The sequence below is a fragment of the Emys orbicularis genome, chromosome 3 (genome assembly GCF_028017835.1).
Source record: "Emys orbicularis isolate rEmyOrb1 chromosome 3, rEmyOrb1.hap1, whole genome shotgun sequence".
Lineage (NCBI taxonomy): Eukaryota > Metazoa > Chordata > Testudines > Emydidae > Emys > Emys orbicularis.
This window is the reverse complement of record NC_088685.1, coordinates 113,469,820-113,494,962: the sequence shown is the minus strand read 5'-3', so window position 1 is coordinate 113,494,962 and position 25,143 is coordinate 113,469,820. Positions and strand designations below refer to the sequence as shown.

The 25,143-nt window shown below is 42.8% G+C and overlaps 1 protein-coding gene across 1 annotated transcript in view; it reads right to left on the bottom strand.

The window, feature by feature from the left end:
- Nucleotides 1-2,992: 2,992 nt before the first annotated feature.
- Nucleotides 2,993-25,143, bottom strand: part of GRM1 (glutamate metabotropic receptor 1) — a 276,049-nt gene continuing 253,898 nt past the window's right edge. Inside the window, exon 8 of the mRNA XM_065400446.1 lies at nt 2,993-3,839. Coding sequence (XP_065256518.1) covers nt 2,993-3,839 — 847 coding nt within the window. The remainder of the gene's footprint in view (nt 3,840-25,143) is intronic.

Genomic DNA, 25,143 nt, shown 5'->3' with positions numbered 1-25,143 from the left:
TATCTCATGAAACAAAAATTAAGAATCTTTTAAAATAATAAATAGAAAATATTTATTATACAGCATCATCAAGATCATTTTGACAAAAAGGCCATTTTAATCAAGCATTTGACAGGCCAAAAGAAATAACTTTTACAGGAAGCTTAATAGCTTGTACAGCCACATACACGAAGGTGAGTTCTTGCCCTTTAGATACACTTTATGTATGTGTATGTTTACAGTTAACAATTACAAACGTAGAGCTACTATACTGAATTTCAAGAAAACTCCTACTCATGATATTATGATTAAACAGTAGTAAAGTCAGTGCTTAATGTGTTCAAATCAGCTAGCTCAGACAACCAAAAATTTGCCATAGGCATACATATCTATATATCTATCAATCATTTTGTCTTATCTAACTCATGTCTTCAAAGCACTAGCCCTGTTGCTATTGGTAGCAACACAAAACATCTTATACTAATAATAGGTATGAGAATATATAATCCTTTGCTAGTATGCTTATCAAGATACAAATCATTTCATTTTTTCTTATTTCTTTAATCTATCTACAGTTTAAAAAAACAAAAAACAAAACGGTGAGCCAACAAAAACAAACCAGCAAACCCAATGCCATCTTTAGGTTTGACCAGAGACCTCAATCTTTCGACAAAGATGTAGTTGTTTCTTTGGGCAAAGTCAATTCATGCTTTTCACATCAAGATGATAATAATAATTGGCAACAAGTCATATTGAAAGGAATACCATAAAAAGAAAAGAGTAAGGATTAAATATTGGATCTGATTTGGGGTACCAGCCAATTCTTTTAATGCTGCTGCTATATAATTAGATAGAAAAATAACAACCACTTTAATAGAAGAATTGATTACTGGCAACAGGCATTTTTAGACTAAAAATGAAATAAAAGGGGGAAAAAGTATAAATATTAGGAATTCAGAATAATTCTGGCAGAAAACATACAAGACCTATGACAAAAAGCAATTATGTAATTACGTTGGCATGAAAAGAACACTTCACAAATATCAAGAGAAAATAAAGTGTAGAAATTATGGAACAGATCCTCAGCTGAAGTCAATCAAGCTATGACAATTTACAGCAGCTGAGGATCTGCTCCATATGAGTGGCCTATATAACACAATATCAAATATATAAAAAACAAAAACCAACCAACGAAACGAACCAAATCAAACCAAACAAACCAGAGTTCATTGAATTGATGCACTCAAGCCACAAGAGTTGGATCTGGATTTTGAACCCCAGAACATTTAAGAATGTTTGGGGCGGGGTTTTGGTTTAGGCCCATCTCTGGCAAATGTGTGAAATGTGGAGAGAAGAGGGTGTGAAGAAGGACAGAAACAGAGAAGCATAGAAATGAGCATTAAAAATGAAAAGAGCAGAAAGGGAAACCATACAGGCAAAATGGAAATGGAAGGAAAAAACACAGACACTGGGAATAAGACGTGTAAGTAGAAGAGGCTGAGAGGTAAAGGACAGATCTGAATAGATCTGGATCTTTGTGTACACATTAAGCACTGATGAAAGTTCTTGTCTCAATATGATTTTATTTTTAACTATCTGAAATAACTAGAAATGGTCTAAATACTTTTTCCAGTCTTGCCTTTATAGTTTTAATACTGGCATGTGCAAGATTTCTAAAACAGACTTTTTATTTTGGTTAACCACACTTGTTTCAAACATTTAAAGTAACAAGCTCTCAAAGCACTAGTTATCAATAGCATATTTCCACATAATAAAATATCTGCAAAATAAAGCATCTATTATAAGGGTAACAACCATCTTAGCTTATATATGAAAAATGTGTTAGCACAGCATACAAACTTTCAAAGATCTATAGTATATTTGTAACAATGCTATAAAACATGATTGGAACATAAAAATATCCATGTATATTTGTAAGACAATCTTCCAGTGGCAGTTATTAGACATTACATTTCACACATACTATACAGACACACACACACCACCTACACTCATTCTCTTGCTTCTACAATGGATTTTATGACTCACGATAAAGAATTGCCTTTTTGTTTAAAGTAGTAATTGTTGCTTTAAGTATACAGTTATTTTTGATGTATTTGTTCCTATAGTAACACAAAAAACAATGTAATCACATGGCAAATATATTGTATTATGAAAGGTTAGTTGGTAAATATTTTGCTACAGTAAATGTAATGTAACAGTTTAGCCACATGGCTTGCAATCTTATACAAAAGGGCAGTTCTTCTTAGTACTCAGAACATTACAAGTACTACAACAAAGGCTCTTTTAACCAGACCTCTTGAATCTTCATCACAAAAAATGTTGCGATTATCCTGGCCCCTTTTCAAAATCAGCACAAGTTAAAAAAAATCTAATGTGAGCAACTGATTGTTCTGACAAAATTCTTTTAAAATCATATGTCAGCATGTTATCTTTGCTTTTCCCCAACAGACACACTACAGTGACTTGCATTTGCACTTTATCCCACCTACTAAACCAGAAAAAATATAAACTAGAGATCTCTTCCCTTGTTCCTGCCACACCCTGCCCCTTCCAGCTCTTGCGTCTGCTGCTTCTGCACGAGATGAAGAATTACAGCCATGAGATGTGCTAATGACTTATCCATGGTTGCATTTATCCAGAGTCATTTCCAAGCATTACCAAGAGTGTGTGTGAGTGTGAGTGATTTTTATGTTTACTCATTTTTTTTGCTATAGAAGTTGTTTATTGGGTTTGTGCTTTGTCAGAATTTCCTATTGTCTTCTCAAAGTACAACACTTTTATTATTTTTTTAACAGCTAAATAATTTAAGCCCTCAAATAGATCATTTTTAGTGCAGGATACAGTTTTTGTCCCATCACATATAACATCACATTCTGCTTTCTCATGCTTCCCCACCCACACATCTTGGTTCTCTCCCCACCACCCCCAGCAATTTCCAGTTGATAGCAGCCAAAGTCCTCCTTGTTCACACCTAGATGTAATCCTCATTCTACAGGGTGGAGGAGCTTTGTTTATAATCCCTCAGGATGACCGAAGCATAGGTCACGTTTGGGGGGGTGCAGAGCACTGACTCCGACACTGGGGAGCTGGGCACCGAGCTGCCAGAAGCCACCGAATCTCTGAAAGGAGATGGAGGCGTCAGTGCTGGTGAGTCTTCCAGAGTCAGTTTGCTAGTCGCCCGCTCCTCTTCCTCCTCCTCCTCTTCCGTGGTCTCCGGCCTCTCGTACACGTATCCCTGGATGAGCTTAAACTTCTCGCTTTCCACCTCGTCAGCCGGCGGTGAGACTGGCTCTTCACTGAAAATGGCCATCTGGAGAGGAAGAACCTGCTGTTGCTGCAGTGGAGGCTGGTAGAGGACCCTCACTCCATTCCCTGCATTGGGCATGGGGATCACAGAGTTGAAGTCAGGAATGCCGGTGGCAAACTTGTTGACCACGCATTGCACCTGCTCCACAATAGATCTCTGCTGCAGCACCAGACTCTTGGGGGGCTGTTCAGGTAAGAACAGGTTGGTCTCTTCTGCCGTTGCCTGAAGTGGGGGTGTTGCTGTCACCCGCCTGTGCACCACCATGGAAGGGCTGCTGGGCTGGCTGAAGCGCACTGGCTCGCTCTCTTCTTCCTCCACCACATTGTAGAGAGTCTTACTGCTGATGTCTGAAAAAGTCAGGCTCTTGCCTTGGCCATGGTAACTTTTAGTGAGGGGCTTGATTACTGCTGTCTGATTGCATCCCGTCTCCTTGCTCGTTACATGCATTGAGAGTCTGTGCCACATGTGTTGTCCCTTGGGAACATGTCTTCCACCTGGTTCAGACCATGACACAGACTTTCCATTAGAACTATGAATAAAATAAAGATGGGTTTATTTGCATTTACAATATGCACACATGTACAGCATAACAAACAAGCCTAGAGAAATACTTGGCTGCCTTGCCTCATTAATCGGTTCCCCTGCTAGTCAGATAATCTCAGAACCAGACACAGAGAAATACTATGAAGAGAAACCATGATTTATCTTAAAAGCAGCAATTACCACAATTTGCATCTGAATCCAATTATTCCCTGCCAGCTACTGACCCTGCAGCCAAAACAGAAAACCTGACACTGAGGGCATTGGAAAGGTTACCCAAATTTTAGGCATGGCAGCTATTTTGGTTTACATCTAAGTTTGCTTGCTGTATCTTACAGGGAAAAATAACAGGCAGAGTTCTAATTAATGCTGACTGCTGTTTACATGAAAGATGTCCAAAGTGATGGAACAAAAACAAACCACAGTCTTAGCCCTTGGCATTTAAAATATTGGTAGCAGAAGGTACTGCTAATAACTCTTTCTGTCCTGTTAGCCAACCTCCTCTCCCTCTCCCCCTCCCAAATTTAGACATACATTAAAAGTCCCAGATATTAAAGGATTGGAGGGCCTTCCTAGAGGGAAATCCAACACTCTGCTACACTTTTATGATTTGTGAACTCAGACAGGAAGAGTGTCTCTCTCCACCCATCCAGGAGTCCTATCAAAATTAAGTTGGACATCATAGGACTAAAGCTTGTTAATTGCCCCATCCACTCACGGAGAAGTATATGCACCAGGCCTCATCCCGTTGATTTGAATGCCAGAAAAGGGAAATAAAAATAGCTAACAGGAAGATTTTTCATCTCTTTGCTGTTTGGACTCTTACAAGGGCTGGAACAAAGAAACAGAAAAGCAAAGATCCCCAGGATTGGCCTGGGGTAAGCCCTGAAAAGGCATTTAATGCTGACAGATTACTACATCTCGCTCACCTTTTGCAACCCTAGCCCAGTGGTAGGCAACCTGCAGCCCACGGGCTGCATGCAGCCCATCAGGGTAATCTGATTGCGGGCTGCAGGTTGCTCACCACTGCCTTAGACTGAACTTATTTGTCCATATATGTTGCCTGCTTTAACCTGTAAATAACTCTCTCATTTCTTTTTCCTAGTCAATAAATTCTTAGTTAGTTTACTATAAGATTTACTACCTGTGTTGTCTGTGGTGTGAGATCTATGGAACAAATTGATCTGGGGCAAGTGACTGGTCTTTTGGGACTGGGAGCAACCTGAGTATTTTGTGATTTTTGGTGTAAGTGACCATTTATCACTAAGGCCAGGTCTACACCCAGCCGCTAGTTCGGCGGCTGGGAATCGAAGTTCTGGGTTCGATTTATCGCGTCTGGTCTGGACGCGATAAATCGATCCCGGAAGCGCTCGCCGTCGACTGCGGTACTCCAGCTCGGCGAGAGGAGTACCGCGGAGTCGACGGGGAGCCTGCCTGCCGCGTGTGGACCGCGTCTGAACCGCAGTAAGTTCGAACTAAGGTATGTCGACTTCAGCTACGTTATTCACGTAGCTGAAGTTGCGTACCTTAGTTCGAATTTGGGGGTTAGTGTAGACCAGGCCTAAGTCCAGCTTGCCTGGGTGCCAAGATAGACTGGAGAGCCCAAAGGGACTGGCTGTGACTTCATGGTAGGACTGATTTAGTAATCTAGGAGTTCACATTTGATGCTGGGTTGGTGAAATCCACTTATAGAACGCACCACCAATTTGGGGTGTCTGCCCTGTTTTTGACAGTATACCCTGAGGTAGGCACTCACTGTCACAAACCATTCCAGACAGCGTGACAAAAGGCAAAAATAAAAAACTGTAGAATGCTGTTCACAGTTTGTTGATTTGTTTGTCACTGCAGAGCATGCCCCCGTATTTTCAGTGCAGAGTGGATTTAACTCAACCCAGGGATGATTTTCAAGCAGGGAAGAAAGTGCTAGCATTTAAAATGGTTGGTTCACAAAAGTGCAGGAACTAGCAGCTTGTGACGCCTGGCCAGAAAGGGTTAAACATCCTGCAAAATAAATAAACCTCAAAAGACATGTGGAGGGATAATGTTTGTATATTTACATTTGTATGAGCAGGGTCAATCAACAGTCCCTGTCTATGCTGTATTCGGATAATTCAGAGATCAAAAAAACATCCTAGCATTTAAATGAATTGTAAACATGGGTTATCTCGGCATTCATCTCTCTTTGAAATGTACTGTGAATGGTGGAGGAACAAACAAATGGCCTTATGTTAATTCTATAGCTAAGTACCGGTGATGGATCTCCTTCAAAGTCATCCTAATTACCTTTTTGTTCCTGGAGGAACTTCCAACTTGTCAAAGAGGACATGAAATTGTGTAAAAGATCCTTGGGTCCTGATTCTGGAACACCCTGCAATGATTTTGAACTATAATCTAAGAACTATTTCTGAAAGAACTCTGCAACTACAGAACTCACCATCTCTGCTATGAAACTGAACCTCAGTGAATTGAACTCATATCTGTGTGTATACTGATCTTTTAACCATTCTCTCGCTCTTTTGTTTTTTAATAAATTTTAGTTTTGTTAATAAGAATTGGCTGTAGGGTGTATTTGGGTAAGATCTGGAATATTCAATAACCTGGGAGGTAATGTGTCCGATCCTTTGGGATTGGTAGAACCTTTTATTTTATATGATGAAATAAGATTTTCAGGAATCTTCATCATATCTGACTTAGGTACCTGGATGGAAGCCTGAGGCTGGATCACTTTAAGGGAACTGTGTTGTTTGGACTTCTGAGTAACCAGTGAGGTAATAAAGAAGCTGTTTTATGCTGGTTTTGTGAATCTAAGTATTGGAATATCCACCAGCTTTATGGGGATTGTCTGCCCCATTTTTTGCAGTTCACTCTAATTGAGTGACCACAGCTGGGCCCCATTGGAACCTGGTTACACAGCTATATAATCATCCTGGGTCAAATATTCCAAATCCTTGCTTAGGCAGAACTCTGTCAAAGCATTCTAAATGGGGCTTTTGGTGAGAGTGAAAACTTGAGGACCTGGTCTGTGTTCTTATCCTCAGAAGAGGAACCAAAATGCAGTGAACCAAAATACTGTGCTTTCCTATCTTCCTCCCCCATCGCTGGAAGTAGTGCCTGGAGGGGAACAGTACCTCAGCAGCTATAGCACACATTACAGAATGGTGATCAACAGAACCAAGCACAAATATTCTCATTGCTGACAAAACCAATAGAAATAGTTACTGCAGATAGATCAACCACTTCTGCAGGGAGGCCCAGGGGAGGAGAAAAACTAAGATTCCCCACACAGCGCTACTTTTGAGTTCTTATCTCAGGAGGAAGGGTTTGCTCTCTAGAGGAATAAGCAGGGGTCCAAACCCTGTGATTTCAGTGGAGGTCCAAGGCAATCCACATGGAAGCCCTGTACCTCTGTACTGCCTCCTGACCCCATGTGGCTGTCCCTGGCAGCACAGCTCCACCAGAGCGACCCTGACAAGGTTTTTCCTACCAGTCCCTGCTCCAGAAAAATGATTCTGAATGTTTTGTTTTTCTCCTGCACAGATTCTTCCCCAACGCTGTTTTTCATATAACAAGCTATCACTGCTTAAAGTTTGTGAAAACTACAGTGACAAAATGCAGCTCTGTGGAAGTGGTAGGAAAATGGTGCAGAATACAAACCTGTATATTTGGGGTATGGGAAGGAGAAATTTACAAAGTGACATGCCATTTTCTATTTCAGTGCAAATATTCCTGGAGAAAAAAGAATTTGAGATGGATCTGTGCTGCAAAATTCAGATCTAGAGCCAAGGGGTGGGTTTTGGAGACAAGGGTTTGGTTTGCCCCACAGGAGCCAGTCACAATGTTCATACATCCAAAGTACGGATATGATTGGACCCATAGTTTTGGCTAGAAAAAAAAAGTGGAAATTTCCCAGTGCTTAAGAATACAAGCTTTATAGTAAACGGTGAAAAGATGAGGAAGATTTAAAAAATATTCTGCAGACTGTCACAGTTATGATCAATATGAGCTGTGTTATATTTTGTTTTTAAAATGCTGTAAACATAAGCAAGTCAAATAACTGAAAATGTTAGAGGCAGAAGATTTTATATCCACAGAAGTAACATTTTAATATACAAAGTTTTATAAAAACACTTCCCATAGAAAAACATTTGGTCTGCCATTGAGTTCGATGCAATTCTCTACAGTATGTCGGCACTGCATTCTGCATGATACTCTAAGGAACATTGCAAAAAGAATTTCTGAGTGACCATAAGGATGATTATTTTTGAGACACCGCATCCAAGTTAAGAGAACAATTTGTGTAAATAAAATACCCATAACTGATGGAAGTATAATGCTCCCTCATGATAGGGCTGTTCTGGGAATTAAGTGTGGTGTTTGTAATAAGATATGTATTATAAAGAGGAAAATCACAGTGAACGTGAGAACTAGGGGATAGCAAAATTATGCTGGGGGACACTTATAAAAAACATAAAAATAGCCATACTGGGTCAGAGCAATGGACCAACTAGCCCACTAGCCAATCTTCTGACAGTGGCTGGGGTCAAATGCTTCAGAGGGAGTGAACAGAACAGGGCAGTTATCAAGTGATCCAGCCTCTGTCATCCAGCCCTAGCTTCTAGCTGTCAGAGATTTATGGACACCCAGAGCATAGGGCTGTTTCCGTGACCATCTTGGCTAATAACCATTGATGGACCGATCCTCCAGGAATTTATCTAATTTTTTTCTGAACCTAGTTATACTTTTGGCTTTCACAACATTCCCTGGTAACAAGTACCAAAGATTGACTGTGTGTTGTGTGGAGAAGTACTTCCTTAAGTTTGTTTTAAGTCGGCTGCCGAATAATTTCATCGGGTGACCACTGGTTCTTGTGTTATGTGAAGGAGTAAATAACACTTCCTTATTCACATTATATAGAGGCATTATGATATTTTCTACCTTATTTTCTATCCCTTTCTTAATGGTTCCTAACATTGGGTTAGCTTTTTTGACTGCTGCTGCACATTAAGCAGATGTTTTCAGAGAACTATCCACAATGTCTCCAAGATCTTTCTTGAGTGGTAACAGCTAATTTAGAGCCCATCATTTTGTATGTATAGTTGGGGTTGTTTTTGACTGTGCATGACTTTGCATTTATCAACACTGAATTTCATCTGCCATTTTGTTGGTCAGTTACCCAGTTTGATGAGATCCCTTTGTAATTCTGCATAGTCAACTTTGGACTTAACTATCTTAAGTATTTTTGTATCATGTGGAAATTTTGCCACCTCACTGTTCACCCTTTTTTCCAGATCTTTTATTAATGTGTTGAACAGCACTGGTCCCAGTACACACCTTTGGGGGACCCCACTACTTACCTTTCTCCACTGTGAAAACTGACCATTTATTCCCACTCTTGTTTCCTATCTTTTAAGCAGCTACCGATCCATGAAAAGAATTTCCCGTTTATTCCATGACTGCTTGCTTAAGAGCCTGTGGTAAGGGACCTAGTCAAAGGCTTTCTGAAAGTCCAAGTACAAGATCTTGGGCACAGAAGAGGGAACATTATGTGAAAATAACCTCTAACAGCAATGCACTTTAAACCCCAATTCAGCAAATCACTCAAACACATACCTAACTTTAAGCATGAGTAATTCCATTGATTTTGCTGCTCTCTCTCATTCCCACGCAGATTTCCTCCAGCACGGTTCATGTTCTCGTTTCTCGACTCTGCTCTCTCTCATGCTAAGTAGACTTCATTATCATAATTTACTCCCTCATTCCTAACCTCTGGTGTGTCTCTTCCCATCTCTGATTCACTCCTCAAACCATCCCTTTAGCCTTTTACCTCATTCTGTGCCCAAGATCTTGAATATTACATGACAGGCAAAAATTGACACTGCCAGGAACTCCCTAGCTCCATCTTCATCTACCTCTTCCTCCCACTCCATTAATTTCCCTCCCTACCACATTTTTGCCTGCTCGCCTCAAATCCAGATCTTCACTAAAACTCCTGCTTCTGCCCTCCACTATGCCTCCAACACATACTAAAAGAAACCAAACCAACAACCATATGATAATCAAACTAACTTGCAACTCCACCACCAAAATATATAATAACTACTCGTTCACTCCGGTTTACTCTCTCTGGGTGAAATCCTGCTTCTACTAAAGTCTATGGGAGGTTTGCCATTTACTTAAATGGGATCAGGATTTCACCCTCTCTGCTGATTATGTTAATTATGTCTGAACTAGCTTTAGAATTTTGGTAGCCTTAAGAGGGTCCCATCCTCTCACTCTTGTCTTCCACTTTACTACTTCACTCAATTTCTTATCCTCTTACCCCTTTTTTCTATTTATTATCTTCCATCATGTCAATTTACTGTTAATCTGTTAATAATTCATATTTGATACACAAGTAATAATGCAAGGGAATCATATAAATATGTGAACTTTGTCACTTTAAATCCAGAAGGAAGGCAATCAGGGAATTGGATTCAGGTTAGTGCATCCTGTCAAAACATTTAACATGCAGCAGAGTAGTTGTTATTCTAGAACTAAGATCAGGCACCTTGAACATGGTTATTTGGAATTCAGAAGTGAAGGTGGGGTTGGGAGAAAACTACTGAATGCACACACCTTAAAGCGAACTATAAAACAGTACAGGAAAAACAGGAACCTAAACTGTTCATTCAAAGCAATGAGTACTATCCTGAATTCATTTGGGATACATACAGACCATGTCATAAGAGATTGTTAAGAACATAAGAACGGCCATACTGGGTCAGACTAATGGTCCCACCTAGCCCAGAATCCTGTCTTCTCATAATGGCCAATGCCAGATGCTTCAAAGGGAATGAACAGAAAAGTTCTATTATCCAGTGATCCATCCGCTGTCATCCAGTCCCAGCATCGGGCTGTCAGAGGTTTAGGGACACCAAGAGCATTGTGTTGCATCTCTGACCATCTTGGCTAATAGCCATTGATGGTCCTATCCTCCAGGAACTTATCTAATTCTTTTTTTTAACCCAGTTATACTTTCAGCCTTCATAAAATCCTCTGGCAACAAGTTCCACAGGTTGACTGTGCGTTATGTGAAGAAGTATTTCCTTGTGTTTGTTTTAAACCTGCTGCCTGTTAGTTTCATAGGGTGATCCCTGGTTCTTGTGTTATATGGAGGAGAAAATAACACTTCCTTATTCATTTTCTTTGCATCATTCATGATTTTATAGACCTCTATTTTATCTTCCCCTAGTTGTCTCTTTTCCAAGCTGAGCAGTACCCGTCTTTTTAATCTCTAGTCATATGGAAGCTGTTCCATACCCCCAATCATTTTTGTTTTCCAATTCTAATATATCTTTTTTGAGATGGGGCATCCAGAACTGCAGACAGTATTCAAGGTATGGGTGTGCCATGGATTTATATAGTGGAATTATGGTATTTTCTGTTTTAGCCATCCATTTCCTAACGATTCCTTACATTCTGTTAGCTTTTTTGACTGCTGCTGAACATTGGGCAGCTGTTTTCAGAGAACTATCCATGATGACTCCAAAATCTCTTTCTTGAGTGGTAACAGCTAATTTAGATCCCATCATTTTTATGTATAGTTGGGATTATGTTTTCCCATGTGCATTACCTTGCATTTATCAATACTGAATTTCATCGGCCATTTTTTTGGCCAGCCACTCAGTTTTGTGAGATCCCTTTGTAACTCTTTGCAGTCTGCTTTGGACTTAACTATCTTGATTAATTTTGTATATTGTCTGCAAACAGTGCCACCTCATTATTTATCCTTTTTCCAGATACTTTATGAATATGTTGAATAACCCTGGTCCCCATACAGATTCCCATGGAACCCTGCTATTGACCTCTTTCTTGTGAAAATTGACCATTTATTCCTACCCTTTGTTTCCTGTCTTTTAACCAGTTGATCAATGAGAGGACCTTCTCTCTTAACCCATGACTACCTACTTTTCTTAAGAACCTTTGGTGAGGGACCTTGTCAAAGGCTTTCTGACAGTCCAACTACTGGATCACTCTTGTCCACATGATTGTTGACCCCTTCAGAGAATTCTAGTAGATCTGTGAGACATGATTTCCCTTTACAAAAGCTGTGTTGATGTTTCCCCAACATATTGTGTTCATCTATGTATCTGATAATTCTGTTCTTTACGGTAGTTTTAACCAATCTGCCCAGTACTGAAGTTAGGCTTACCAGCCTATAACTGCTAGGATCACCTCTGGAGCTTTTTTTTAAAAAATGGTGTTACGTTAGCTATCTTCTTCCAGTCATTTGGTACAGAGGCCGATTTTAAGCGATAGGTTACATACCACAGTTAGTAGTTCTGCAATTTCATATTTGAGTTTCTTCAGAACCATTGGGGTTATAGCTTGTGAACTATTAGTTAAATGTATGAATTTGCTGAAAAATTTCCTCGATCAACACCTCAATCTGGGACAGTTCCTCAGATTTCTCATCTAAAAAAAATGGCTCTGGTGTGGGAATCTCCCTCACATTCTCTGCAGTGAAAACTGATGCAAAGAATTCATTTAGCTTCTCTGCAATGGCCTTGTCTTCCTTGAGTGCTCCTTTAGCTTCTTGATTGTCTAGTGGCCCCATTGCTTGCTTGGTAAGGTTCCTGCTTCTGATGTACTTAAAAAAAAGTGGCTGCTAGTTTTTGTGTCTTTTGGTAGTTGCTCTTCAAATTCTTTTTGGGCCAGCTATTTATATTTTTACACTTGACATGCCAGAGTTTATGCTCCTTTCTATTTTCTTCAGTAGGATTTGACTTCCAATTTTTATAAGATGCCTTTTTGCCTCTAACCACCTCTTTTACTCTGTTGTTTAGCCATGGTGGCATTTTCTTGATCCTCTTACTTTTTTTTTTTAATTTGGGGAATACATTTAATTTGAGCCTCTATTATGATGTTTTAAAAAAGTTTCCATGCAGCTTGCAGATATTTCACTCATGACTGTTCCTTTTAATTTCCACTTAACTAGCTTCCTCATTTTTCTATAGTTCCCCTTTTTGAAGTTAAATGCTACTGTGGTGGGCTTCTTTGGTATTCCCTCTCCCTCCACCAAGGATGTTAAATTTACATTATGATCACTATTACTGAGTGGTTCTGCTATATTCACTTCTTGGACCAGATCCTGTGTGCCACCAAGGACAACATCAAGAACTGTCTCTTCCCTTGTTGGTTCCAGGACTAGCTACTCCAAGAAGCAGTCATTAATTGTGCCTAGAAATTTTATCTCTGCATCCCATCCTGAGATGACATGTACCCAGTCAATATGGAGATAGTTGAAATTCCTCATTATTATTGAGTTTTCTATTTTTACAGCCTCTCTAATCTCCCTGACCATGTCAAAATCACCATCACCATCCTGGTCAGGTTGTTAATAGTATAGTCTTATTGCTATAGTCTTATTATTCAAGCGTGGAATTTCTATCCATAGAGATTCTATGGTACTGTTTAATTCATTTAAGATTTTTACTACATTTGCCACTATTTCTTTCACATATGGTGCCACTCCCCCATCCTCACTACCTACTCTGTCATTCCTATATATTTTGTACCCTGACATTACTGTGTCCCATTAATTATTATCATTCCACCAAGTTTCTCTGATGCCTATTATCTCAACATCCTCATTTAATACTAGGCACTCAAGTTCACCCAGCTAAGTATCAGAGCTGTAACTAGTTATTTTAGCGCCTGGGGCAAGCAAGCATATTTGCTCCCCCAGCAACGACATGGGGGGAGGGTCACGGGGGTCACATGTTCCCCCCCACCAGATTTCTGCCTTACATTTAGCACAGAAGTTTTCAAGCTGTGGGGTGTATCCCTGGCTTTCTGTGCTGTGGGAGCTGGGGTGCTGGCTGGCTGGTAGCCCTCCCTACACTGCTCCCCAAGCCGGGCCGCCTCTTCACGGCCAGGCGCTTGGCACAGCTCTTAGCTGCACCTCTGAAACACTCTTGCCTCTCCCACAAAGGAGCCTGGCGCCAGTTGGCGACACTCCCTGGAGCTGGCCCCTGTCCATGGGAGCCTGGCTGCCATGAGATGCTTGCCTTGGGGAGCATCTCATGGCAGCCAGTCTCCGCGGGCAGGGGCTGGCTCCAGGGGGTGTCACTGGTTTGCGCCAGGCTCCTTCGGGGGACAGGAAAGGGCAAGTTGGGGCACAGCTTGGAGCTGTGCCACCCGCCCTGCCTGGGCAGCACCTGGCAGTGCAGAGGCGGGTTGGCTCGGGGAACAGGGCAGGAAGGGCTGCCAGGCAGCCAGCGAGCGAGTGCCCTGGCACAAGCGGACCGGGTGATTCCCACCAGCTTCTCATCTGCCGGCTCCTGGAAGGAGGTGATGGTTTAGAAACTGTGGGGTGTGCCCCCGCTCCCACAGTTTGAAAACCTTTGTGCTAAATGGAAGGCAGAAATCTGGGGGGGGGGTTACCCCACATGCCCCCACACGCTGTCCCTTTTCTCTGCCTCCACGGCTTTGTGCCCAGGGCGGTTGCCCTGCTTGCCCCCGCCTTGGTTACAGCCCTGCTTAGTAGTATTTAGACTTCTTGCATTTGTATACAAGCAATTATAAATTTGTCCATATTTAGTTGTCTGCCTTCATGTGATGTAATAGAATAGGACTCTTTCACTTGACGGTTTCTCTTCAGCTCCTACCTGTACTTTATCAATTTCTATCCTCTCCTCTTTACTATGATATAGAGAATCCTTGTTAACTGATCCTCACCTACAGGATGTCTCTGTCTGAACCGTGTGTTCCTGTCGGAACTTTCCCCCAGCCCTTAGTTTAAAAACTTCTCTACGACCATTTTAATTTTACATGCCAGCAATCTGGTTCCAGTTGGGTTTAAGTGAAGCCCATCCTTCCTATATAAGCTCCTCCTTTCCCAAAGGTTCCCCAGTTCCTACTAAACCGAAAACCCTACTTCCTACTAGAGACAACTGTGCCTGCAGATAGTGGGGGTGGAGGGGCAGAGTGAGGACAGCTGTCTTCAGCCACGTTATTGAGCATGCTCAGTCCATGTGATCATGCTCAGTAGAAGCCCAGCAGAAAATTTGGGGGGGGGGATGTGAACCCACATGGCCCCCCCACGCATTACCTCTGCCCTACACCATCATCTCATCCACGCATCGAGACTCTGCAGTTCTGCCTGTCTAACTGGCTCTGCATGCGGAACTGGAAGCATTTCAAAGAATGCCAGCCTGGAGGGTCCTGGACTTTAATCTCTTACCTAGCAGCCTCAATTTGGCCTCCAGTTTGGTCTCTAATACCTTTCCCGATGTCATTGTTATCTACATGTACCACAACCACTAGCTCCTCCCCAGGAGTGCACATAACTCTGACTAGATGCGATGTTATCTGTCTAAGTGTTATCTCCTCTTTGGAGCATAGGAGCTGGAACTAGGGGTGCTTGAAGTGGTTTCCATCATATCCAGGGTTTACAGTTTGGTTCAATGCTCTCAGCACCCCCACTATACAAATTGTTCCAGAATCCCTGCTTTGGAGCCTATATTTGTGGGAATGGTGACAGGATGCAGGTGCAGATCAAAATAATCTGAAAGGTATAACTGAAAATGTCATTCACACAAGACAGCTGTAAACAGGCTTTGTTTTTGACCTACTGCCTACAAAGAAGGGTCAAAGGTGAGGAAGAGTCAAACTGGACCAGACAGGCATCAATGCAATAAAAATGCAAGTCTTGCTTATTTTCCTGAAACAACATTAATAGGGCCTATATTTACACCTCTACCCCGATATAACGTGACCCGATATAACACGAATTCGGATATAACGCGGTAAAGCAGTGCTCCGGGGAGGGGAGGGGGGCGGGGCTGTGCACTCCGGTGGATCAAAGCAAGTTCGATATAACGCGGTTTCACCTATAACGCGGTAAGATTTTTTGGCTCCCGAGGACAGCGTTATATCGAGGTAGAGGTGGACTAGCTTTTGTTGAGGGTAAAAATATAAATTTCATGCATATAATTATTTTGGTTTTTCTGATTTTCTATTTTTGATAAAACAATGTACTATGACCATTGTGGTTTGAGACTTCACACAGACTATCCAGAAGAGGTGATACAAACTTCAGCCTTTAAGAAAAAGAACTGTAGTGATGAACGGTGGGTAGGCGCTGTCAAAAATATACTGAGTAAGGGTCCTCTCCGATATGGTGTGTCACTTTAAGGGTCACAATCTTAATGCTGCACAGTAATCACCTAATGTATGAGAAATGAGTTCAAGAGATTTAAGGTGACACTCCCTTGTGGCTAGGAGGAGGATTTACAGCTCTGTTCTCTGACCACACGTGTTCCAAAGGTGAGTGGTGGGTCTTTTCTTTCTGCCCTCCCTATCTTTTGCCAGAAAGAGGAAAAAACCTTGGTATACTGGGTTTTTCCCCAAAGCAGGCCAGTCGAGAGAACACTGTACTTTACTCTTCTAGTTTGGCCTAAGAATAGGCACAGATGGCTGAGCAGAAATCAATTAACTCAGACAGCAGAACATACCACAGTCCTGTGGTAAATTTTTGGTCTGTCCCACAAATTGCAGACCCCATTTGTGAAGCTCAACAGGTGACCATGATGATATCACTACCCCGACTGTACTTTTTCAATATACAGCCCATTTTGTCCCCTACCCAAGGGCATGACACTGAGTTTTGCCTCAAAACGGAACTGTTATTTGCACAGTTGCTGTTTGTAGTAGGTTTGGTGACAAGAAAATTAATCAAATCTATTTGTTTGTTAACTGCAGGTTTTCTAACAACCCTTCTAAGAGCTCGTCATCAGCTTGAGCTCAGTGCTTTGCAAGATTTTGATGACATAAAGTCCTTTGAATCATCCAGGAGCTACAGGTTTAAGGCAATGTCTACCCAGTACAACATATCTTCTGAATACCATTTCTCTAAATCCCTGCAGCTAAGACTGTCTCTATGCTGAATGTTCAGGCAATTTCACGCATGTCCTGTTGACACAACTAAGATGAGCTTATTTGTGCTTTACTGCCTGGGACATGTTTTGAGTGAGCTGCAGTTTCTCCTTCCTTTCCACGTCAGATATGTCTTGGGCAATTTGTGTATTCTAGGAATAAACCCCAGGATTTTTCCTTTTTGTGTGTTCTCCATATGCTCCTCTGTTAAGTAATTTGGACACCATAAGCTGCACTGGCTGCCAATATCTTTTCACAGAGAATTCAAAGTGATAGTTTTAATTCATAAGCCCTAAATGCCAGCTTTTCTGCATACTCCCTGTGTGATGTTGGGACAAGTCACCTAAATTTCTTCTTGCTTTGATTACTAAATGCATAATAATTCCCTACATTTGTAAAGATAAATTCATGAATGTTTTTGAGTGATGTTACAGTGATGGGAACCATATAGATAGATATATTAAGATAAATGGTTTGTCTCATGGGTGACTGCCTCTTTATTTGTCTGATATTGTTACAGATGTAATCAGTAAAGGAACCTGGGCTTGATCCCTCTACGTTTAAGAGAAGGTGATACATGCATTTTCTGAATCCTTAGCTTTGGAATTCACTCTGCTTCTCCCCGCAATATGCCAAAGCCCTGATTTGTTAGCCTCTCCAAACACCCAGGGGAGAAGGGGAGTATCTAATCATGCTGGGATGGGAATATAGTAGATTTGGCCTATGCCTCGTATTATTTGATTTATTACTAGTATACAGGAAATTTCATAACTAGGCTGAAGGGCTCATTAATCTTGCAGGGAAAAGCAGAACAAGAATCAATGGCTGGAAGCGGTAGCCAAACAAATTCAAATTAGAAATAAGGCACACATTTTTACCAGTGAGGATGATTCACCATGTGAACAAGCTACCAGGGGAAGCAGTGAATTCTCAATCTCTTGTTTTCAGTTCAAGACTGGATGCCTTTCTGGAACATATGCTTTAGCCAAACAAAAGTTTTGGGCTCAATATAGGGGCAACTAGGTGACATGTAATGTCCTGTGATATACAAGTAAGTCTAGATGATCCAATGGTCCCTTCTGGCCTTAAACTCTATGAATTTATAAATCCTGAATTATTTTTATGCAGCTTGAGACATGGCTATCAAATCCATCAATAAAAGATAGGCCCAAACCAAAATCCAAGGTACTGAGACTGTTCAAACCTTCTCTATTTTTGATTCATTGGCTTATCAGCATTTCAGAAGGCGAATGTCAGCTACTGCCCAATCATCAAGCAAAGAACCCCTTAGTGGCAGAGCTGGGGCCATTTGACCATTTATATCGCAGAGCTAACCCTGCTGCGAGGGAGGGATGTTATTCTAGGACAGTGCCAAAGCAGATATCTTTGTACAAGGGTTACCACCACACCCCTCATGTACAGGTTACCAGCCCTTTCAGCCCCTAAAGAAGCAATTTATATAGCAAGTGAAGTCTCTTCTTAGTGCAGTTGTCTTTCCCATCCTAGGAAGGCTAGCAGAACATACTCTGCTTTCCTTCACGTCAGGACAATGAATCATTCACAATGCTCCTTCCATCAAGATAGTCTCTAGAGTAAAGTAGCTCTGGCATCAAAGGGGATAAGGGACAAAGGAAAAAACATTAGTCTCATTTCCAAATCTTGTATCCCAGTTTGGCAACATTGACTCTGGACTAATGAAACCCGGAGTCTCTTAACCTAATGGGCCACATCTGGTAGCTTTTCTCTGCAAGATTGATATTTGAGGCATGCTCACTATGGGCTCATCTCTTTCTCTCAACCTAATAAAGGGGTTTTCCCAAGAGTGAGGTAGATACATGCTGTCAAAATCTCATTATAGCACATGTTCAGGTCTTTGTCTGTTTAGTGTACTTGATTATCACCAAGAGGAGGAAATCACAGACTATTTTGGTTTTAGTCCATTTACAATGTAATTTCTAGCTCAGTAATAAGAGACTGTCACAACAGTTTTCACTGTCTGACTCCAGTACTCTCTGTGCTGCTGTATAATTAGAGCAGATTTTAACCTCCCACTGGCATTTCTGGAAGTTTAGTAAATTAAACTAACCTTTCCTTTTTTTTTTTTTTTTTTTTTTTTTGTAGCACAAAACAAATTGCTTTCCATGCACATGGGAGATTTAATGTTCTATGTAATTTAGAGGACTATTTTAAATATATCTTTGAAACTATTTGATTAAAAAGACGGTATATACAAAATGTTCAAACTCAGACCCTGGCTGGCTAAGTACAGTCTAGGGAGAGACTTGGTCTAGTGGTCTGAGTGTGGGAACACAAGCCAAGAATCACTGAATTCTAATCCCTGCTCTGACATTGACTCACTTGGACAAGTCTTCCAGCCTCTCTGCACTACTTATCCTTTCTGTCAAACAATATTATACGGCTTAACCCTGGTCTATACACAAATTTTGTACTGGGTATCAATCACTATGTTGGTTAGGGATGTGGGTTTTTTGTTTGTTTTCTACTGAATTAGTTATACCTATACAGCTCCTGATGTGGACACTGGTGTAAAATGTGCTTATATTAGTGAAACTTATTCCCCTTCCCATATAGTAATAAGTTGTATCAGTATAAGCACTTTTATACCAGTGTAAGTGCACTCACCCTAGGGGTGTGTTGTTCTGGTTTAAGTGTAAGGTATAGTTAAAGTGGCCCAAGTTGTGTGCAGACAAGACCTTACTTACTAGCAATAGTGCTGGGAGGATTAATTAGTTAATAGCTAAGAAGTGCGGACTGCTAATTATTATCACCAGCATTAATTTTTAGTAGTTTGAATCAACTTCACCTGAAATACAAGACCACTTCCTCTTTTCAACTAGCTGTCTAGCTAAGAATGAATGCACCTTTGCCCTATAATTGTGTTGGTTGTTTGGGAAGGTTCACCAAATAATGTCCAGACTTTATGGGTTGTTTGTGAACTGCTGTCTTTGACTATTTGTTATTTACACTGTGTGAGTGTCACTTAAATCACAGGGCATTGTTTCAGCTCCCAAGATGGATAGCAAATATTAAAGAAGAATAATGAATAATGACTTATGCATTTCTGAGAAATCATTTGTGCTAAAAATTAATGAAAAGTTCAGAATTGTGAATATTTTTCCTGAATACAAGGCAAATCCTCCAAATACTCAAGTAAACGAAGAGCAGTGATTCAAAGTGAAAGTAAGTCAATGCTTTCATTTGTGAAAATATTTGTTGTGAATCTGATAATATATGGAGATACACCTATCTCACAGAACCGGAAGGGACCCCGAAAGGTCATTGAGTCCAGCCCCCTGCCTTCACTAGCAGGACCAAGTACTGATTTTGCTCCAGATCTCTAAGTGGCCTCCTCAAGGATTGAACTCACAACCCTGGGTTTAGCAGGCCAATGCTCAAACCACTGAGCTATCCCTCCCCTTTTGATCAGATTTTCTTCTTTTGACCAGATTTCTGACTAACACAACAAAGTTCTGAATTGTAGTGCAGAGAAAGAACGAGTCCTACCTGGGGGATTATTGAGCAATGACCAATAACTAGAGTAAATTTAGCAAAAATAACTCTTGCTAGACAAAGTTGTTGTTGTTGACAGGATTGCAAAGTTAGTAGATGAAGGGAATGCAGTAATGGGCCAGACCTTGAAGTGATGTGAATCAACATAGGTCTATTCACATAAATGAAATGGTCGGTTTGCACCAGATGAAAATTTGGCTCCACAAGTTTAAATTTTAGTAAAAGTGTGTGGTGCTGTTGCTTATAAAACCTGAATTTAAAAATGAATTCAAATTGGCTTGGTTAGTAACATCATCACACACTTAAAACTGACTAAAAGGCCATTAACTATAGCAATGTATTAAGTTGTGGGATACCATGGGAAGCAGAGTTAGGGCTGATTCAGTTCATATTTAATATCTCCATTAATAGTTTAAAAAAGAGACTAAGCAGCATATTAATGAAATCCACTGATATTAAAACGGGAAAAGCAAAGAACACCCTTTAAGACTGGGAGATAACGTAAAGGAACTTAGAGAGCATAGAAATAGACAGAAAATAACTAAGGCCTGGTCTACACTACGAGTTTAGGTCGAATTTAGCAGCGTTAAATCGAATTAAGCCTGGACACATTCACACGGCCAAGTCCCTTTTTTCGACTTAAAGGGCCCTTTAAACCGGTTTCTTTACTCCACCTCCGACGAGGGGATTAGCAATAAAATCGGCCTTAGCGGGTCGGAATTGGGGTAGTGTGAACGGAATTCGACGTTATTGGCCTCCGGGAGCTATCCCACAGTGCTTCATTGTGACCGCTCTGGACAGCACTCTCAACTCAGATGCACTGACCAGGTAGACAGGAAAAGCCCCGCGAACGTTTGAATTTCATTTCCTGTTTGCCCAGCGTGGAAAGCACAGGTGACCACGCAGAGCACATCAGCACAGGTAACCGTGATGGAGTCCCAGGATCGCAAAAGAGCTCCATCATGGACCGAACGGGAGGTACGGGATCTGCTCGTCATATGGGGAGATGAATCAGTGCTAGCTGAACTCCGTAGCAGTAAACGAAATGGCAAAATATTAGAAAAGGTCTCCAAGGCCATGAAGGACAGAGGCCATAACAGGGACGCACAGCAGTGCCGCGTGAAAATTAAGGAGCTAAGGCAAGCCTACCACAAAGCCAGAGAGGCAAACGGAAGGTCCGGGGCAGAGCCGCAAACATGCCGCTTCTACGCGGAGCTGCATGCCATGCTAGGGGGTGCAGCCACCACTACCCCAACCGTGTGCTTTGACTCCTTCAATGGAGAAACACACAGGGAAGCGGGTTCGGGGTACGAGGAAGATGAGGATGAAGATAATGTAGATAGCTCACAGCAGCAAGGAAGCGGAGAAACCGGTTTCCCCAACAGCCAGGATATGTTTATCACCCTGGACCTGGAACCAGTAACCCCCGAACTCACCCAAGGCGTGCTCCCAGACCCTGAGGGCACACAGGGGACCTCTGGTGAGTGTACCTTTGTAAATATTACACATGGTTTAAAAGCAAGCGTGTTTAATGATTAATGATTAATTTGCCCTGGCAATCACGGCCAGTACAGCTACTGGAAAAGTCTGTTAATGTGTATGGGGATGGAGCAGAAATCCTCCAGGGACATCTTGAGAAAGCTCTCCTTCATGTACTCCCAAAGCCTTTGCAAAAGGTTTCTGGGGAGGGCTGCCTTATCCCGTCCGCCATGGTAGGACACTTTACCATGCCAGGCCAGTAGCACGTAGTCTGGAATCATTGCATAACAAAGCATGGCAGCGTATGGTCCCGGTGTTTGCTGGCATGCAGACAACATCCATTCCTTATCGCTCTTTGTTATCCTCAGGAGAGTGATATCATTCACGGTCACCTGGTTGAAATGGGGGCGATTTTATTAAGGGGACATTCAGAGGTGCCCCTTCCTGCTCTGCTGAACAGAAATGTTCCCCGCTGTTAGCCACGCGGTGGGGGGGAGGGGTGAAGTGATCATCCCCGAGAATTGGGTGTGCGGTGGAGGGGGGTTAGTTGGGTTTGTGCTGCATGTTAACCCGGAAACCGCAGCCCCTCCTTTTACATTGCAAACCCATTTTAAATGGCCAACCCAACGGGTGCTTGGTATGGGAAATGAGGGCGCTACTGTTTGAAACCATTCCCACATGTTAAGAAGGTTAAAAAAACCAAAAGACTGTGGCTTACCATGGCTGCCTGCAAGCCGAAATCTGTTGCCTGGCACTGCGTGAATGATCTCTCACACCAAACCGGCAGGCCCTCAATATAAGAGGAAAAATGCGACCTTGTAACGAAAGCACATGTGCTGTGTAATGTGAACAGCAAAATTTAACGTGAAAGAGTGTACCCATTGTTCTCTAAAATGTGTCTTTTTTAACCACCTCTCCCTTCTCCTCCACCAGCTGCAAATGTTTCTCCTTCACAGAGGCTAGCGAAGATTAGAAGGAGAAAACGGCGGACTCGGGATGATATGTTCTCGGAGCTCCAGATGTCCTCCCACGCTGACAGAGCACAGCAGAATGCATGGAGGCAGTCAATGTCAGACTACAGAAAAGCACAATATGAACGAGAGGAGAGGTGGCGGGCTGAATCGCGGGATGAACAGAGCAAGTGGCGGGCTGAAGATGATAGGTGGCGTCAGCTTGCAGACAGAAGGCAAGAGTCGATGCTCCGGCTGCTGGAGCATCAAACTGATATGCTCCAGCGTATGGTTGAGCTGCAGAAAAGGCAGCAGGAGCAGAGACCGCCGCTACAGCCTCTGTGTAACCAACAGCCCTCCTCCCCAAGTTCCATAGCCTCCTGACCCAGACGCCCAAGAACACGGTGGGGGGGCCTCCGGCCACCCAGTCACTCCACCCCAGATGATTGCCCAAGCATCAGAAGGCTGGCCTTCAATAAGTGTTAAAGTTTTAAACTGCAGTGTGTCCTTTTCCTTCCCTGCTCCCCCACCCATCCCGGGCTACCTTGGCAATTATCCCCCTAGTTGTGTGATGAATTAATAAAGAATGCATGAATGTGAAGTAACAATGACTTTATTGCCTCTGCAAGCGGTGCTCGGGGGGGAGGGGAAGGGGGGGTGGTTGGTTTACAGGGAAGTAGAGTGAACTGGGTGGGGGGGGGTGGAGGGTTCATCAAGGAGAAACAAACAGAAGTTTCACACCGTAGCCTGGCCAGTCACAAAACTCGTTTTCAAAGCTTCTCTGATGCGCACCGCGCCCTGCTGTGCTCTTCTAACCACCCTGGTGTCTGGCTGCGCATAATCAGCAGCCAGGCGATTTGCCTCAACCTCCCACCCCGCCATAAATGTCTCCCCCTTACTCTCACAGATATTGTGGAGCGCACAGCAAGCAGCAATAACAATGGGGATATTCTTTTCGCTGAGGTCTGAGCGAGTCAGTAAGCTGCGCCAGCGCGCTTTTAAATGTCCAAATGCACATTCCACCACCATTCGGCACTTGCTCAGCCTGTAGTTGAACAGGTCCTGACTACTGTCCAGGCTGCCTGTGTACGGCTTCATGAGCCATGGCATTAAGGGGTAGGCTGGGTCCCCAAGGATCACGATAGGCATTTCAACATCCCCAACGGTTAGTTTGTGGTCCGGGAAGAAAGTCCCTTCCTCCAGCTTTTGAAACAGACCAGAGTGCCTGAAGACGCGAGCATCATGTACCTTTCCCGGCCATCCCACGCTGATGTTGGTGAAACGTCCCTTGTGATCCACCAGGGCTTGCAGCAGCATTGAAAAGTACCCCTTGCGGTTTATGTACTTGGTGGCTTGGTGCTCCAGTGCCAAGATAGGGATATGGGTTCCGTCTATCGCCCCACCACAGTTTGGAAATCCCATTGCAGCAAAGCCATCCACTATGGCCTGCACGTTTCCCAGAGTCACTACCCTTGATATCAGCAGGTCTTTGATTGCCCTGGCAACTTGGATCACAGCAGCTCCCACAGTAGATTTGCCCACTCCAAATTGATTCCCGACTGACCGGTAGCTGTCTGGCGTTGCAAGCTTCCACAGGGCTATCGCCACTCGCTTCTCAACTGTGAGGGCTGCTCTCATTCTGGTATTCTGGTGCTTCAGGGCAGGGGAAAGCAAGTCACAAAGTTCCATGAAAGTGCCCTTACGCATGCGAAAGTTTTGGTCCCACCAGTCTGTGCTTGTTTCCCGGGCCCAGAATCGGCGTTCCACGGCATGAACCTGCCCCAGTAACACCATGATTTGCACATTGCTGGGGCCTGTGCCTTGTGAGAGGTCTATGTCCATGTCAATTTCCTCATCACTCTCGTCGCCGCGCTGCAATCGCCTCCTCGGCTGGTCCTGGTTTTGCTTTGGCATGTCCTGGCTCTGCATATACTCCAGGACAATGCACGTGGTGTTCATAGTGCTCATAATTGCCGTGGTGATCTGAGCGGGCTCCATGATCCCAGTGCTATGGCGCGAAACTAGTATCTGACGGACAGAGGGAGGGAGGGAGGGGCGAGTGATGACATGGTGTACAGGTACAGGGAATTAAAATCAACAAAGGTGGCTGTGCATCAGGGAGAAACACAAACAACTGTCACACAGAATGGCCCCCCCCAAAGATTGAACTCAAAACCCTGGGTTTAGCAGGCCGTTGATTTCACGGAGGGAGGGGGAAGCAAATGAATACAGAACAAATCTATTTTTTACATCTTAAGCTGGCAGACGACGGTGCAGCATGACTGATAGCCCTTGGCATCTTCTTCGTGCTTGGCAGAAAATACTGGGCGCTTGGCAGAAAATAGCGTACTACGACTGATAGCCATCATCGTCATTGGGAAGGCAGCGACTGGGGGACATACGGAGTTTCAGCCA